The sequence below is a fragment of the Canis lupus genome, chromosome 28 (assembly GCF_011100685.1).
Source record: "Canis lupus familiaris isolate Mischka breed German Shepherd chromosome 28, alternate assembly UU_Cfam_GSD_1.0, whole genome shotgun sequence".
Classification (NCBI taxonomy): Eukaryota; Metazoa; Chordata; class Mammalia; order Carnivora; family Canidae; genus Canis; species Canis lupus.
The window spans coordinates 17,517,263-17,535,585 of NC_049249.1; the positions used below are offsets into that span (position 1 = coordinate 17,517,263).

At 40.6% G+C, this 18,323-nt stretch overlaps 1 protein-coding gene across 2 annotated transcripts in view; it reads left to right on the top strand.

Moving 5' to 3' along the window:
- SORCS3 (sortilin related VPS10 domain containing receptor 3) overlaps positions 1 to 18,323 on the top strand; it is a 581,611-nt gene that overhangs the window by 414,723 nt on the left and 148,565 nt on the right. For both annotated transcript variants that reach the window (XM_038578740.1, XM_038578741.1), the window contains exon 6: positions 10,660 to 10,724. In XM_038578740.1, coding sequence (XP_038434668.1) covers positions 10,660 to 10,724 — 65 coding nt within the window. The remainder of the gene's footprint in view (positions 1 to 10,659; positions 10,725 to 18,323) is intronic.

Consider the following 18,323-nt stretch of genomic DNA (forward strand, 5'->3'; position numbering starts at 1 on the left):
AGACACTTTAGTTGCCAAAAATATGTTTGAAGGTTACTTGACCTTTTCAAGTGTTCCCATCAGTAACACCTGTAAGTATATGGTTCTAGGTGCAGACGTGGGTTCTTCTCTGGACGTGTGGCTCTGGTGTTGCTCCTTATTTCCTGTGTATCATGTGTCCTGGATCCTTGCTCAGAGCTCAAAAGGACTGTCAGTTTTGGTGAATAACATGACCCTTCCTCTCAGAGTTTTGCATGATCCTTGTGTGCTGATGTTGGGCTTATTAATTATTATAAAATTAAATATCCTTGAGAGGAAACTACCTCACACATTTTTCATGCATGTATAGATTTTTTTCTCCCTTTTTAACACCTGTTGAGCAATCCACATGCTAAACACGATCTGGGGCCCAGGCAGGAAAGTGAGATCTCTTTGGGCCTGAAGAAAGGTTTGTCTTTGAGACTCAAACATGAGCTCCAGGCTCACAGAGGGCCTTACAAAGTTTGTCTGACTGAATGAAATTGTAATCATTCATTCATCAAATACATATTGATGAGCTACCATGTGCCAAGCACTGTGATGGAAAATGTCAAGAGAGGATCCAGCAGAAGCCTGTGAGGTCAAGGATTGTGTCCCACGGGCAGAATGAGGCAATTGCAATTCAGTATGATGGTTTCTATTCTGGACAGGAGGGCAGGCTGTTACAGGGATCCTGAGCAAGGCTTGGTCCCTTGGTTTGTGGTGTATGATCCATCTGAAGAGGGGGAAAGGTGCTTACACTGAACTTCCATAGCAGGGACTTTTCAGGTCCAGTGCCTGGAACAATGCTATTATTCAGCTCTCCACAAATGTGGAACTGAGGTCTGAGGGCAGGAAGGAAGGCAGATTAGTTTATCCTGCCCTTCAAATAAAAAATAATAATAGCTAAGTTGTGAAGAATGCTTTCTATGTTAGGCAGTGTTCTAAGTGTTTACTACCTAGCTCATTTAATCCCATAATTCTGTCACATCAGTGTCATGATCTTCCCATTTCACAGACGAGGAAGCTAAAAGTCATTGTTGGCACACGTATGTAGTATGTGATGGGGAGTTTGCAGAAGGGGGCCTGATCTTACTTCTTCTCCCGAGGAAGAATGGGAAGGTTCACTGGAATAGATTGGTTTGTCCCCAGTCATGGGTGTTAAGTTTCAGGAGTACCTTGTGATAAGAGAATTAACTGTTGAGGAATTTTTACGTATCTATAAGGGTTTGCATAGATCCATACCTGTTCTTGATACGGTTTTGTTCTTTTTTTTTTTTTTTTTGGTTTTGTTCTTTTAAATTCCGTTTCATGGTTACTTCATTAAAACCAGGAATACTTGTCACTAAATAAAGGCACTACCGATGACTTGTTTTTACTTTGCATTAGTAGCAATACACATATGGTTATTTCTCTTTTAGCATCTGATACATTTTAGAAACTTTCTGGTAGTTTCCCTCCATGTAACTTCAATGGGATGCTTGCAAATTCATTTTTACTTTGTTGCAGGCATTAAGGGCAGGGAGCTTGATGTTTCTCATCTCTGGTTCTGCACTGGGTACAGCACCTGGCCTTCCAGTCCACCCTGGCCTCATGTTGGTCCTGGGAATGTGAAGGAGCTTGTGTGGTTGTGATGGAAGAGGTGTCGGGGGCCAGGATTAACCTTCTTGGCGTGCCTGAGCAGGCATGCCTCTCATCCCCTCCCCTATACTCATGGCAATGCCATCGTACCTCTTATGTAGTTTTGGCTTATTCCATCCTCATAGACCTGAAGGAGACTCAAACCCAAACACACATTTTCTTTTCCTCAACTGTATTTCTCTTTCTCAGGCTTCTGCAAAGATCTCCATTTATTACTTCTCTATTATTGGCCCAGCCTCTTTGTTCTGTTCCCAACATTTTCTTCTTAATGACTATCACCAATAGGAGGGACTCCTGGTTCATGAAGTCTTGAATCAAAATTTTCTTAGACACTGTATTGAAAATGTCCACAGAGTGAGTGCATGTATATTTCCTACATTGCTACCATAAAGGGCTTCATAAGGGAAGAGGGAGGCAATGGGGCAAGATGGTTCTGGTCCTTGATTCTGGGAGAGATAGTTGTATGAAGACCTCTCACCAGCCAGGAGAGGCAGCTTACCAGGAAGGTTAAACTCCTAGCTCAAAGCCACCTGCCTGGTTGAATCATGGTTTTGCTGCTTACTCAACTGTGTGCCTTTTGGTAAATTGCTTCATCTCTCGATGCCTAATTGTACCCTTTTATTTTTTTATTTTATTTTTTTTTAATTTTTATTTATTTATGATAGTCTCACAGAGAGAGAGAGAGAGAGAGAGAGAGAGGCAGAGACACAGGCAGAGGGAGAAGCAGGCTCCATGCACCGGGAGCCCGACGTGCGATTCGATCCCGGGTCTCCAGGATCGCGCCCTGGGCCAAAGGCAGGCGCCAAACCGCTGCGCCACCCAGGGATCCCTAATTGTACCCTTTTAATATGGAAAATATGGAGAAAAAATGATTCAAGGCTCATAGAATTGATATAAAGATTTAAGATTAGCATTTACATATAAAACAAGGCCTGACACACAGTACTCTCACTCTCAGTTGTTATTATGTGACTTTAGGTACATTACTTAATCTCTCTTATTATCCCCATTTTACCATGGATGAATATTCAATGAATGGTATTTTTCTTTTTTCTTTTTTCTTTTTCTTTTTCTTTTCTTTTAGAAATGAATGGTACCTTTCTTAAAGAATCGTTTTGAGGGTTAATTACATAATGCATTTAAAACACCAAACACAATGCCTGACATACGAATGTCCTTATTACTATATACACTTTCCCCAAATTTCCACAAGTTTATTCCTTGCAACTTCTGCCTACCCTCAGAAAAATCACAAAATATCTACAATCTAGGATTTCTTTGCTTGCTGTGTTTGTGTGTACTTTTCTTACATTGGGCTTTTAAAAGTGGGGGCTTTTGAGGCTTTAAGATTAGGGATCTGATTGCTTCTACCTGATGATTATCAGAGAGTTTCCTGATAAAGTGATTGTGGCCCAGGATAGCAGTAGTTCATGGGCATCTCAGCAGTGGTAGGCCTAAGTGAGAAAGGGAAATCTTTGTGTGCTGATTGTTGCTGCCTTGTTAGAAGGAGAAACATAGAGTCCAGACATTAATTAAGTGCACCCAATATGGCACTGGTTCTCAACTGGGGCCAGTTTTGACCCTAGGGAATGGTAGGTATTCTCTAGAGATCTGGTTGTCAGGCCTGCAGGGAAGCTGCCGAGTCAAGTAGAGGCCAGGGATTCTGCTAAATACTCTACAATGTGTAGGATTGTCCCCCACAGCAAAGAATTATCCAGCCCAAAATGTCACCAGGGTCAGTATTGAGAACCCTCTGGCTGATGCCAGCAGTACTGCAGAAAGTAGGCAGTGGCATTCCTGTGTGTGTTGGAAAAGGGCAGGAGTACTCTCCTTACCTACAGCACTCACGTTTTTCTGCTCCACCTCTGACCAGCTGAGCAGCTGAATATCTTCTCCTGTGGACCCAGAGACAGAGCAGCTTTGAAGTGCAGTTTGGAAACCCTCACATTTAATCTGAAGGTATGCCTTATCTTGAGCTGTGTGTGGTAGTAAATATTGGAGAAAGATAATTAGGGTCTTGTCCTTAGGAAACTCACTGTCCAGTTGGTTTTATATTAATAAGAATCATTGTCTCTGTAATTCATGGCTTAATCAAATACAGAAACACACTCACAGAGGTATGCTGTGGGTTTACGTGGATAAACAGGCTGCGATGTTGGGGTGGAACTAATAGACAAATTGTATTAGGGCTCTCTGAAGAAACAGACCAATAGGATATGGAAGAAACAATAATATATGCAAACAGTCCAATAGGAGCTTGGGGGACAGGGAGAGAGAGAGATTTATTAGAAGGAATTGGCTCATGTGATTATGGAGGCTGAGAAGTCCCAGAGTTTGCATTCTACAAGTGGAGATTCATAGTTATTGGTGTAGTTCCAGTATGAGTCTGAAGCCTAAGAATCAGGAGAATCAGTGCTCTGAATTTCTATCTGAGTGCAGGAGGAGGCCAATTTCCCAATTAGAAAATATTCAGGTCGAGTAAGTACATTCTCCTTTTACTCCTTCTTTTTGTCCTGTTCAGGCCTCTAACAGATTGGAGGAGGCCCATCCACATTGGGAGGGCAATCTGTTTTATTCAGTCTACTGATTCAGATGTTAATTTTTCCAGAAACATACTAGAAGACACATCCATAATAACATTTAACCAAATATCTAGACACCTCCTGGCCCAATCGAGTTGACACACAAAATTAACCATCACACAAATGGATTCAGATTGAAATACTTTCCAATGGCATCTAGTTGCCACCTTCTATCTCTCAGTGCATTTCTCTGTTTGTGTAAATCCTCTACCTCCACATTTTGCATTTTGATGTCACAATTTGCATCTGTTTCCACATATATCCATTAACAAATGAATGCAATTATAGTTAATTTAATATTTTTGTCTTTTAACCTTCATGCTGGACTTATCAGTGATATATCTACCACCATTACTTTAGTGTATTCTGAATTTAACTGTATACTTACCTTTACCAGTGAGTTTTATATTATTTTTTATGTTTTCCTGTTACAAATTAGCATCCTTTTGTTTCAGCTTGAAGAACTCCCTTTAACATTTCTTGTAAGACTGATCTGTGTAAGGAGCTACCTCAGCTTTTGTTTGTCTAGAAAGGTATATATCTCCGTCAATTTTGAAGCACAGTTTTGCTGGGTAGAGTATTCTTGGTTGATTAGCAGGGGTTTTGTTTGTTTAGTACTTTGCATATATCATCCCACACCCTTCTGGCCTGCTAAGTTGCTGCTGAAAAATATCTAATGATAGTCCTAATGGGGATTCCCTGGGATATAACAAGTGATTATTCTATTGCTGTTTTTTAGATTCTCTACTTGTTTTTAACTTTTGATGATTCAATTATTTTTTTTAAATATTTATTTATTTATTTATGATAGACATAGAGAGAGAGAGAGGCAGAGACAGGAGGAGGGAGAAGCAGGCTCCATGCCGGGAGCCCAACGGGACTCTATCCCGGGTCTCCAGGATCGCGCCTGGGGCCAAAGGCAGGCGCCAAACTGCTGAGCCACCCAGGGATCCCCATGATGATTCAATTATAATGTATGTTATGTGGTTCTCTTTGGACTCATCTGTTTTGGTACTCCCTGGGCTTGCTGGTTCTGGGTGTCTATTACCTTTCCTAACTTAGGGAAGTTTTCAGCCATTATTTCTTCAAGTAGGTTTTCTGTCCCTTACTCTCTTCTTCTGGGACCCCTACAATGAGAACTTTAGTCCACTTGATGTTTTCCCATAAGTCCCTTAAACTATATGCACTCTTTTTCATTCATTTTTTTTTCTCTCTCTCTCTCTCTCTTTCTCTCTTTTGCTCCTCAGGAGGAATTCCACTTCCATCTTAGAGTTCACTGATTCTTTCTTCCACTCGATCTAGTCTGTGGTTGAACTCTTCTATTGATTTTTCTTTTTCCATTTCAATTATTATACTCAAGATCCATGATTTCTGTTTGGTACTTTTTAATATTTCTATCTGTTGAAATTCTCATTATTCTCATGCATCATTCTTCTGACCTCAGTTAAGCATCTTTATGACCGTTATTTTGAATTCTCTATCAGGTAGATTATTACCTCCATTTCTTTAAGATCAGTTCCTAGAGATCTATCTTGTTCTTCTGTTTGGAACATAATTTTTTTCTGTGTCCCCCCCCCCATTTTCCTTGACCCTTTGTGTTGGTTTCTGAGCAGTATATAAAAGAACCACCTTTTCCAGTCTTGACAGATCTCATGTAGGAGAAGAACCTCATAGACCAGCATGACTGAGCTCTTAGCTGTCTCTCAGCTCTGTGATTATTGAGGCCTTCTTTATTTCTTAGTGGCTTTTAGCAGTTGACTGTCCCGTGACCTGGCAGTGCTGATTGCCATCACTATCTGGATACAGACTGATGAGAAGCTGCATCCTAGGTACAAGTTGGGAAGGTACATAGTTAGGTTTTCAGGGAGAAACTGGGAAATGGACTTTTTTGCCAGCTCCCTCAATGCTGGGCCCAGGTGGGGAGCCACCAAGGGTGGGGGTGCCCATTAATAACTGTTTCTTTGCTGGATGCAGTCTTGCTAGTGCCTCATTAATGCAAGGCCTGTTGACTACTAGTGCCAGGTGATCTTGAGGACCATCCCTTGTGTGATAGCTGCAAGAGCTGGGGTGCCAGATATGTGTATAATTTCCTTTTAGGGAGATACTGGTGACTTGATTTTATTATTGGAGCAGGCTGGTGGGGAAGTGTCTGTCAGCTTCCCCAGTCCATGAGGAGGATTGTGGATAGCCCCCAGATATCTGCTAAATTAGAAGCTGGGCCCTCAGGCAGTAGCTTTTAATGTATGCAGATAAACACTTTTTGGGGAGAGACTGGGAGATAGGTGTTTTTAGCTTGTTGCCTCTGCACTGAACCTTGGGGAAGTAGATGGTGAAGAACTCTTCTTTGATTGCTATAGTCCTCTGGGACTCCTAAATGAAGCCCTCTTGGGCAATGTTGGGAACCATCCCCTGGGCAGCAGCCCTTAAAGCTGGAGTGGGGTCATGTGCACAGCTCCTTCCAAAGAGCTACTGGCCACTTGGAGTGGGCTACAGAGACAAGATTGGAAAGGTGATCCTCTCGGGGGAGGATCATAATCAGCTCCTTGAAGCCTGCTAAATTAGAAGCCTAGCCCTTAGGCAGCAGTTTATAAAGTCTGCAGATAAAGCCCTCTAAGGGAAAGATGGGGAGAATGTGTATTGAGCCCTGGGGCAGTCCCTGCAGGGATCACTCGAGCACCATGAAGAATTGCCTCTTCATTTGCTACAGCCTGGTGGGGCACAGGCCCCATTGGCTTTCAGAGCTAGGCGTTTTAGGGACCCATTCCTCTGGTGTAGGCCTTAAAAGTTGTGAAGCTAGATGTGGAGACCAAACCCTTTGCTCCTAAGTAAGAAGCTGGCAGTTGGAGGTTCCCTCCTGGATGTGTGGCACTGTATGGGTGAGGGGGGAGGTGTTCATGGTAAGAGTGTGTCTCAGTCTTTTCTACCTATTTTGATGTAGGTGTTTTCTCATTCATCCAATGCATAGGAGTCACTCAGCTAGTTTCTGGTTATCTTTCAGAGAGAATTGCTCTGTATATAGCTATGCATTCAGTGTGTGCATGGGAGGAAGGGAGCTTAGGAGTCTCCAGTCCTTCCATTTTGGTCTATTATCTCTGTTTCTTTCTAAATCTCTGTCTTTCTGTCTGTCTATCTTTGTCTCAGCCACTATCCTCATATCACTGTTTCTCCTCCCTGTCTCTGTGAGACTCCTTGTCACAATGCCAGTTCTTTCTGTATTATATCCACATCATTCCTTTAGACCTATTCTTCCTAACAGGCTGGAAACAATTCTCTCAACAATTTTGACCTGGTGAATAGAGAGGAAAGGCAGTTCTTTCCTACCAGCTCCAGTTAGATAAATCCCAAGGAAGTCCTCTGTATTGTCCTGGGATGTCTCAATCACCATAGCAAAGATATGTCATGATCATGCCGGATCATATACCATCCTAGGGGTTCAGATGGATTGGCTACTGTGATTGACCTCCCTGGACAAAGCACATGACTTGTTGGGTAGAAGAGGTCTTTAAAAGATGGAAGGGTTAGAGGGGTATTAAGATAGCCAATTAAGGTAGTGAACCATTGTCCACTCTAGGGAAACAAACAATAAAAATAAAAATGCTAGCAGATATATGATCTGGATTCTGAATTCTGTAGAAGTCCAAAGGAGGGAAATCAGCATGAGCTAGAATGACCAGGGAAGGCTTCCAGGAGGACTTGATTCATAATTTCAACCTTAAAATCTATATAAGATTTTATATAGATAGAAGGGAATGAGGAATCCTGGATGAGGGAATAGTTTCTGGTTTGGTTTTTTTGTTTGTTTGTTTGTTTGTTTGTTTGTTTTGGTGGTGTTTGCATTTCTTTCAGCTCTATATGTTCTAGAGCATAGCACTTGATAATCAGAGTTAGGCTTAGTTGTTTATGGTTGCAATTCTGCACATTCTACCCTGCCATTGATCTTGGAGGAGGATAGAAGAGTAATACCTGAGAATCCTCTTATCCTGACAATACCAACTTACTTACAAAGAAAAAGGAGACTGAAACACAGCAGAAGTCCATAAAGTCCATTCTGGTGCCCTCAGCCCTCTGTGGGTCTGACCTCAAGTGAGTTTCACATTGAAATTTTGGCATTATCATAGGAGCCTGGGTGTTTATTAATTCAATAATATATTAATAAACACATTGGTAGCCCCCGATACACACACACACACACACACACACACACAAGGCACATAAGTGCCAGGGATTCCAAGATAAATAGACAGGATCCTACTTTGTTAAAGTTTATATCCAAGTACAGAAGACAAGTTAAATGGCGTGAGTGATGTGATTGAGCCATGCAAAGCAGTGGTTCAAACATTTGGCTATACATGGAGATCACTTGGGAGCTTTAAAAAAATACTGATGCTTTCATCTTATCCCCAAAGGTTTTGACTTCATGGGTCTGGGGAGGGGCTCAAGCATCTAGATATATCAGAGCTCCTCCAGTGGCTCTCCTGAGTAGCCAAGTTTGAAAACCACTAAGGTAAAGATGCTATGGAATCAGATACAGGACTCTTCAGCAAGATGAAGGGTGAAAGGGCTGTTGGAAGCGTTAGCAGGGTGAGCTTTGAAGAAAGGGTTAGAGTTAGCTGGAGAAGAAAGGGGGACAGGGAGACCAGTGATATGAAGGACATGGCAAACAAAAGGGAGATGAGCCAAATGGAGAGGAATTGTTCTTCACTTGATCTTAGCCAAAAGGCCGAGAAGTGATGAGAGGAATTGTTCTTGGCTGAGGAGTCGGTAAATCTCCCTAGTTCTTGTCTTGTCCCTGTGTGACCTTAGACAAACAGCAACATTCCTGTGTCTTGGTTTTCCATGCAGTCAAACCTAACTAGTGATACCTGCTCTCATTCTGCTCTCAAGCCTTAGGGGTTTGCCCTGAAGATCAACTCAGGGGAGCAAAAACTAAAATGTAGTATTTCAATGATCATAAATGAGCTTTTTAAGTAACAGGTTTTAGCCATTCAAAATATCATTTTATTTGGACAAATAAAAATCACTTTGGGGATCCCTGGGTGGCGCAGCGGTTTAGCGCCTGCCTTTGGCCCAGGGCGCGATCCTGGAGACCCGGGATCAAGTCCCACATCGGGCTCCCGGTACATGGAGCCTGCTTTTCCCTCTGCCTGTGTCTCTGCCTCTCTCTCTCTCTCTCTCTCTCTCTCTCTCTGTGACTATCATAAATAAATAAAAAATTTTTAAAAATCACTTTGTTTTTCCTAACATCTATCATTTGCAACCCAGTTTCATAAAGAGAGGGCATTGATGCCATGTGCCCCCTGCTGCCTGTTTTCTACGCCTTCCTTCCCTCAGCAGAGGTGTCAGATACTGAACTCTGCTCTAATGTAGTAATGGCCTCGGGGCCAGGGAGAAGTATAGAGATTTATGGTGTGGAAGATTGGGTTTTGAGTTCTTAGGTCTGTTTTTCATAGATTTTTCTATTTTCTTGCTGTCTGGGTATCAGCTGTTGATTCTCACTGTTTTAAATTCTACTTTTTCTTTCTAACTTGCCACTTCTTACCTCTTGAAGACTGGAAAACCAGAAAGCCCCTCTTAGAAGGATATTTAAAACAAGAGTAAATAGACTGTAAGAGCTTGCCAAGAGAGTGGATTATGTGATCTCTTCAGTATGAATGTTTTAATGTCTGTGTTGCCTCTTTTAGCTGACTTTTTGGGTCATCTTCTGACCTGGATATCTCACATAAGAGATGGCTGCCTGGGCTTTAGGTGTGTGAGGTCGGAGGCCCACAACAATTAGTTTGTCAGGATTCTCAGCCATCCTTCTTTTGGCTCTTGGCCATAGACCCTTAAGGTTTCCCACCCTGATCACTGGGAGAATTTTGTTCTTGTCAGACGAGATTTCAAATGTTTGTCACCAGACATTCTTTGTTTTCCGGGCATGTGGGAGGAAGGGCAGACAGCCTCAAACTCAGGAGGACAACAGTGCCCTGACGCAAACAGCCAGAGTGGAGGCTAAACCTCTCTCCCCAGAGGACAGAACAGGGTAAGGAATAGAGCAGTCCCAGCAGGAGGGCGGAGTGGGACAAAGTGCCAGAAGGAATCAGGTGTGGCAAGATGGGAGGGTCAGTGGTGGGAGAAGAAGGAAGATGGTGAGGAAGAGGGAACTTAAGTGCCATGTGGTGGAAAAAGGTGAGGACAGAGGTTTAGACCTATATCACTGTGGACTCTAGACTCCTTTATGGTTTTTTGTGAGAGTCCCTGACTCCCTGACACCATACCAGGACTCATGAGTTGTGAGCATTACAGGTGACTGCTGAATTGCCAGGCTCAGTGGCCAGACTCCGTGGGTCCTCTCTTGAGAAAGTGGCTTTCTGAGTAACAATCATCCCTGAATGCTTTCCCACTTTGTCACCTGCTGTCCATGTGGTCACTGAGCTTCTGTGTCTCCTTCCTTCCCCAGGTCGGTGGCTGGACTGGATAAGGAGGCAGACCTGGTGCACATGGAGGTGCGGACTGCAGACGGATGTGAGTGCTGACACGCCAGCCTAGGCCAGAGGAGATCTGCCTGCAGGTCTCTCTCCGCCCCCAATTTGCATTTTAATGGCTTGAGAAGATGAAAAGCCCTGAGCTCCATTACTGCCATATCCATCCTATTTCCCAGAGTAGGGGGAGAGGCCTCTGGTCCCAAGGGAGATGTTTCATGGAAATAAACCCTCAGTAATGAATTTTCTGGGGATGTGAGTTAATGTGATGAATTTTGAGGCTCCTGTTAGTAATTTCCTGGCATCTTCAGTGTAATTCGAATAGGGATGGCTATAGCTCATCACGGTATTTTGCATTCACAGGGTGAGTTGCAGGGGCTGCCAGCTTTAAAAATGAACCCTTCTTATAGTCAAGCTTACCAAAAAAGCAATTTTTTTCAAACCTGTTTATTCATTCATTCGATAAATATGTAGGGGTGGACCCTGTGTGCCAGGCATTGTTTTAGGCCCTGCAGATATAGTGGTGAGCAAACCTATATTGTTCTACAAACAAGCAGTAGAATCCCAGGATCTTGAACACGTGATCCCTTTGTACATTGTGCACCTGCATACATCTTGCATGGAATTTGACTGATGATGTATCATTTTGCACCATTTTAAGCATTTTTTTCCCAGAGTTGATCATATTACTATAAGGCTGTTCTCTACTCAAAAAAATCAGCTTAAAATCAACTTAAAATATATGAAATATGTGAAAATATGTGATCAATGTGAAATAGATAAAAATGTAATCAGCATCAATCAACAATAGAGCCAAATAATCTATGGAAACAGTAGTGATGGGGGAATGCAGAAGAACAGGTGCCTGATTATGAGTTGGGGTCTTGGATTCTGCTACCCACCAACCATAGGGTCTGGGGAAATGTCCTCTGATCTCTGTGCTAAATCCCTGCATTGTCTGAGAATACTTATTCATCCTTGCCCTGTCCACCTCATAGAGTTATAGGCTGACCAAGTAGAGAGGGATGTTATAGAAATTCTACAACATACAAATGTAAAGAGGTTCAGTTTTAACCTGGCTGTGAGTGTTGGAGTATCTTTCCAGATACATTAACTAAAACTGCATGTGCTTTGTCCAAGAGAAACCTACTGTTTTTGATACCAAACACAGGTACATGCCAGAAACATGCATTTTGGGGAATATTTCATTTGCTTTTTTTTATTTTGTGAAAGGGTTAGAAGATAGCCAGCAACTGTTGTTATATGCCTGGCTGCTGAATACTCAATTTTTGTCTCTCTTTCTTTTTCTGTGTTATAATTTCTGTTATTTGATCCTTAAATGTAGACGTCTCTAAAGCAGGCAAGGAGGTGGGATGGTCCACACTCTTAAAAAAAAAAAAAAGTTTTTTAACAAGAAGAGCTATTTAAGATTTAGAAAAATAGGGGCACCTGGGTGGCTCAGTTGGTTGCATGTCTCACTCTTGGTCTTGGCTCAGGTTGTGATCTCAGGGTCATGAGATCAAGTCTCTTCACTCAGTGGGAGTGTGCTTGAGATTCTCTCTCTCCCTCTCCCTCTGCCCCTCCCACTCACTCATGTTCTTTCTCTCTCTTTAAAATAAATACATAAATCTTAGAAAAAAGATTTAGGAAAATAATACCACATATTCAAATTCACTGATCATGGGTAGTGAAGCTTGGGTTCAAAATTATATTATCTGACTCTTACTGCTGAGAAAGAAACTGGGGGAAGAGTGAGATATAGGGATGTGAAGGAGCAAGCAGAGCAGCAGCAGGAGAGAAGATAGAAGCTCTAAGATGACCACAGACCAGTTTTTGGTACAATTCTTGCCTTGGCATTATTTCCCATGTAAACCTTTTTATGCCTTAGATGTGATCTATGCTGTTTGTAGTATTTTAGAGTTGGTAAAACCTTGTAGGACTGCCTGACTTCCTACTTAGTGTAGGAATCCCTTCCTGAAAATTTCTGACAGTGTCTCCTCAGGTCCCCTGACTTCAGGCTTAATTAGACACATCCTTTTCTACTGCTGGGCAACTCCTATGTTTTGTTTTATTAAGGTAATTTCTTACATTAAGCTTAAACCTATTTTCTGAAAGCTTAAAAATTCTGATCCAAATTTGGATAAGGCCTGTGGTGCAGGACTGCTGCAAAATTTTATGAGATTAAAAATGTAAAACACATAGCATAGTTTCTGGCCCATTATCAAGAATCAAAGAAAGACAGAACTATAATAGGGATAAATGTCATGTGCCACACTGAGGTTAAAGTATAGTGTATGTGTGTGTATACATATATATATATATATATATATATATATATATATATATATTGATTATGTTCCCTTTCCTCAATTTTTTTAAAATAAATTTTTCAATAGCTAATCTTCTTTAAACTTAGTGAGTTGGGTCTAACCCATGTTTATTTAGAAGATGCATATAACATGGCTGCATTAACCTGGAAATGTTGTATTTTACAGATCCTAATGCAATGCATGATACTTTTGTGCTATGTAGTGAGAACTTTCTTACTTATAAATCACACATACACACCCATCTTCATCCTCTAATCATCACAAAAAGACACAGCATGTATTTTATTTCCTTTTTTCTGATGTGGTAGTCTGAACTAAAATTTGCCCAAATTCGTGCAGCTAGCTAGTAACAGAATAAAGACTATAGCACAAAACTCTTAATACTCTAGAAGTAGAAGGGAACATCCAACAAAAGATGTCTACAAAAGACCTACAGTTAACATCATATTTAATGATGAGATACTGAATGCTTTCCCTATAAGAGTTCTAAAGAAACAAAAGAAGTTTATTGACTCTTACCAACATATTCAACATCATGCCCAAAGTCCTAGCCTATGCAATAAAGGAAGAAAAATGAAATGCAAATATACTTCATGCAGATTGCAAAGGAAAAAATAAAACTATTATTATCCTCATTGACACAATTGTCAATGTAGAATATCCCAAGAAATATACAAAAATAAAAAGCTCCTAGAACTAATAAGTAGGCACAAATTCAGTGGAGAAAAGATGCTATTTTTAACAAAAGGTGTTGGAAAAAATTGGGCAGCCATATGGGGGAAAAGTGAAATTCAATCTATGATTTGCAACTATACAAATTTAATTCAAAAATGGATCATATTCCTACATGTAAAATATAAAATTATAAGACATATAGAGAAATGTAGAAGAAAATCTCCATGACCATAAGTTGGCGCCAAGAGAAAAATTGACAAAATAAAGAATTGATAAATAGACTTCACCAAAATTAAAGGCATTTGCTCTGCTGAAGGCACAATGAAGACACAAGGAGAGCATATTTGCAAATTGTATATATATATATATTTAATAATAAATTTATTTTTTATTAGTGTTCAATTTGCCAACATACAGAATAACACCCAGTGCTCATCCCGTCAAGTGCCCCCCTCAGTGCCTGTCACCCATTCACCCCCACCCCCCGCCCTCCTCCCCTTCCACCACCCCTAGTTCATTTCCCAGAGTTAGGAGTCCTTATGTTCTGTCTCCCTTTCTGATATTTCCTACCCATTTGTTCTCCCTTCCCTTCTATTCCCTTTCACTATTATTTGTATTCCCCAAATGAATAAGAACATATAATGTTTGTCCTTCTCCGATTGACTCATTTCACTCAGCATAATACCCTCCAGTTCCATCCACGTTGAAGCAAATGGTGGGTATTTGTCATTTCTAATGGCTGAGTAATATTCCATTGTATACATAAACCACATCTTCTTTATCCATTCATCTTTCACAAATTGTATATTTAACAAAGGACTTATGGCCATAGCATATAAGGGACTTTCAAAACAGCAATAAGAAACATCCCAATTAAAAAAAAATAGGCAAAAATTTAAATAGGCCACTTTCCAAAGTAGACGTAAGAATGACAAATAAATAAGCACATATAATGATGCTCACATCATTAGATATTAGGAAAATGCAAATTAAAACCATAATAAGATACCAATGCATACCTATCAGAATTGCTAAAATATATAATACTGGTAATACCAAGTATTGGCAAGGATGCAAAGCTATTGGGACTCTCATATATTCCTGGTGGGGATACAAAATAGTACAATAATTCCGGAAAAACATTTTGGCAATTTCTCATAAAGTTACATAGGCCTTATGATTCAGCTATCTCTCTCCTTCATATTTACCCTAGAGAAATGTTATATTCACACAAAAACCTGTACACAAATGTCTGTAGCAGATTTATTAATAATCATCCAAAACTGGAAATAACCTAAATATCCTTGAATGGATGGATAGATAAACAAGCTATGCTACATCTGTAAGACAACATAGATGAATTTCAGAGGCATTATAATTAGTGAAATATGTTAGTCTCAAAAGGTTACATACTATATGATTCCATTTATATGATCACATGGAAAAGACAAAACTATAACAATAGAGAAATAGATCAGTGGTTTCCAGGGTGGGGAAAATATTTCACAGGAAAGCAGCATGATGGAATTTTTCAGAGTAATGTAAATATTTGACTACCTGACTATGGTGGTGGTCGCATAAATCCATATATCTATTAACACTTTAGAACTATAAGCCAAAAAATTGCTGTGTATTAATTGAAAGAAGTTCATATTGAAAAATAATACTAATACTAATAATACTAATATTATATTAGTATTATATATATATATATATTTTTTTTTTTAATGGTGCCTAGCTGGCTTAGTTGGAAGAGCATGCAACTCTTGATCTTAGGGTCACGAGTTCAAACCCCACATTGGATATAGAGATTACTTAAATAAATAAATATTTTTAAACTTATATTAATATAACTTATAGTGAGGGAAAACTAGAATACACAGTTCTTGGCTTCTAGTTCTTATCTTTCATGATTAATTACTTAACTTCTTGATCCACTTATTTCTTCTTTTATTCAACCAGCATTTATTTAAAATCTGCATATTCTGGTCACTGAGGGGACATAGAGGTGAATGTGGTATTATCATTACCTCAGGGAAGTTGTAGACTAGCTGGGGAAACAGATAAGGATTTGAGTAATTCTAGCACAATCTGACAGGAACATTCATAGACTTGAAAATATGTTGAGTTACAAATGGGAGTATGGCTAATAGTCTCAGAAAGTTGGGGGAAACTTCTCAGAAAGACAAAACTGTTAAATCTGGCACTTCAAAGATTAGAAAGAATTTATCAGAACATTCTGATAGAGAGGAGAACCTCACATGTGCCTAGTGTTCACCCATGAAGAGTGGTTTGATTATGGTCCATGGCTGTCAAAGATAGAGGGACAAAAGGCTAGTAAAGGTATGCTGGGGAGGTCCTGTGAAGGAATGGTTAGGTAGCTCCCTGAGCCGTGATCCACATTGGACACCACGCATCAAAGGCCATTTTTACCTTTATAATGGAAAGTTACAATTGTGATTTCCCCAGCTGTGACCTTAGGTACGGATTGTACTAGACAATATCACTTGGTTGTTTCAAGTTCCTTTCTCTCTGCCTCTTCTGTTTATGTTTCATGTTTAAGCTATAAGCAGCTGCTAGAGGAAAAGCTAGCACCCATTCCAGCTTATTTAGACCACAACACTGAGCATTTCTCCTGATACTGCTATGTCTCCATCTCTGGAGCACAAGGCAGCTTTGCTATGTTTCCCTAAGTCCCTCATCCTGCCCCACTTGGCTCCTGACTCACGAGATAGAGAAGGGGGCTGGTTTGTGTTTGACCTCCTTAATTGGGACAGGGAAGAGGAACAGAGGGTGGCATCTGTGATGAGACCAGTGACATCCTGCACCCTGTATTCCCTAAGGAATAGTGCATTGGTCAGAGACGCTTATTAGTCACTTGCAGCTCTGTGTCCTGATCTTTTCTTGCCTGGTCACTCTGTGCTCGCTGAGGTATCTTGTACTTTCTAACTGCCAAGGCAGGGAGATGGGCCTCAGCAGAGTGCTGGAAGGAGCACACTCTCCAAGCCCTGGCAGAGGGTTAGACAGTCCTGGAGTGGGGGTAGGCACCAGAATCACTACCATCCCTCCAGCTCTGTCTCTTTGGGGGCCATATTTGCAACTTATGTTTACCCTTTTGAGGAGCAGGGAGAAATGGTCTTTCTTATTTTATTTTCTTAAGGTTTTATTTATTTATTTGAGAGAGAGAGAAAGTGAGAGAGCATGAGTGGAGAAGGAGGGAGGAGGGAGAAGGAGAAGCAGATTCCCTACTGAACAGGGAGCCTGATACAGGCTCAATCCTAGGACCCCAGGATCATGACCTGAGCCAAAGGCAGACACTTAACTGACTGAGCCACCCAGGCACCCAAGAAATGGTCTTTCAGATATTTATAGGCAAACAAACTGGGAGAATAGAAACCTAGATCTTAATTCCAGTTTTTTTTTTTCACTGAGAGGCTGTGTTTCCAGGAATCAACTAAAATTCCTGAGGTTGCTGTCCCCTCATTGTAAAATGAAACAGAATTAATAATTTACTCATTTTTCTTACTAATTCTTTTAGAGGATATTTTCTGAGCATCTACTGGATGCTAATCATGACATGGATTTCTAGAGATATAAAGAGGGAATAAAACATGGTCTCTGCCCCCAAAGTCTGTATTCTAAAAGGGAATAAGCAGATGAATGACCCGCAGTTCCTGAATAGCCTTGTCGTAGTTATACACAAGACATGTTAGGAACTCACAGGAGAGATTACTTCTTTATATTTGATATATTTGAAGCCAGTTGAAACTTAGATTTTCTAGCCCTTTTGTTTTGTGATTCATATGTTTAAAAGGAAAATAATTCTCTGAGAATCTTACAAGAACTAGTAGAGCTTAGATAATTGTTACTTTTCCCTCCTCTGACTTTCCTTTGTTATTCTACCTTTTTTTTTTTTTTTTCCCATGTTGGAGAGCCTGTTCCTTCATCAGCCTATTTCAGGCCATTTACCCCAGTTTCTGGATCTGCCAATTACTGTTTTGCAAATTACCCTCAAAGGTGCTTTGAGCAGTAAAATTCCATTCTCTGTTTCTTTCCACAGCAGCATAGTTCCTATGGCCATTTCTCTCAACTTCTAGCATTCATGATCCTCTGGCAACCTGTTCCCTGATTCCTGGGATCCACCCCAGAGGTTTTGGGTTAGATGGTCTGCTCTAAGGAGTCTATGTATTGCTAAGCACGCTCCCAACATGATTCTCATCCAGGTAGCCCACTCACAAACACTGCTTTAGGGATCCCTGACCTCAGATAGTGCTGGGATTACAGCACAACATAGTTATATCCTCATAAGTGTGAAGAAAGAGCCTTAGTGTTGGAGTCTGGAATTACCCTGCTGTGAAAAATGCAGAAACTGGGCTATCACAGGGCTGGAACAGTGAGAACATATAAGGAGGGCAAGCACGTCTTTGTTTGCCACCTTTCTTTCCCTTTGCCTCTCAAGACAAAAATCACAATAAATCATAGCTCATTATAAGTGTTTTCCAAGTCAAGATAACTTCCATGTGTCTAAAACCATGTTATATGTTGAGATGAGAGGGAGAGGTTCATAAGTAGTAGAAAAAAATGGTTTGAAACCCATAAGGATGTTCTGAGAATAGAAACAAGATATGGTTATGAAA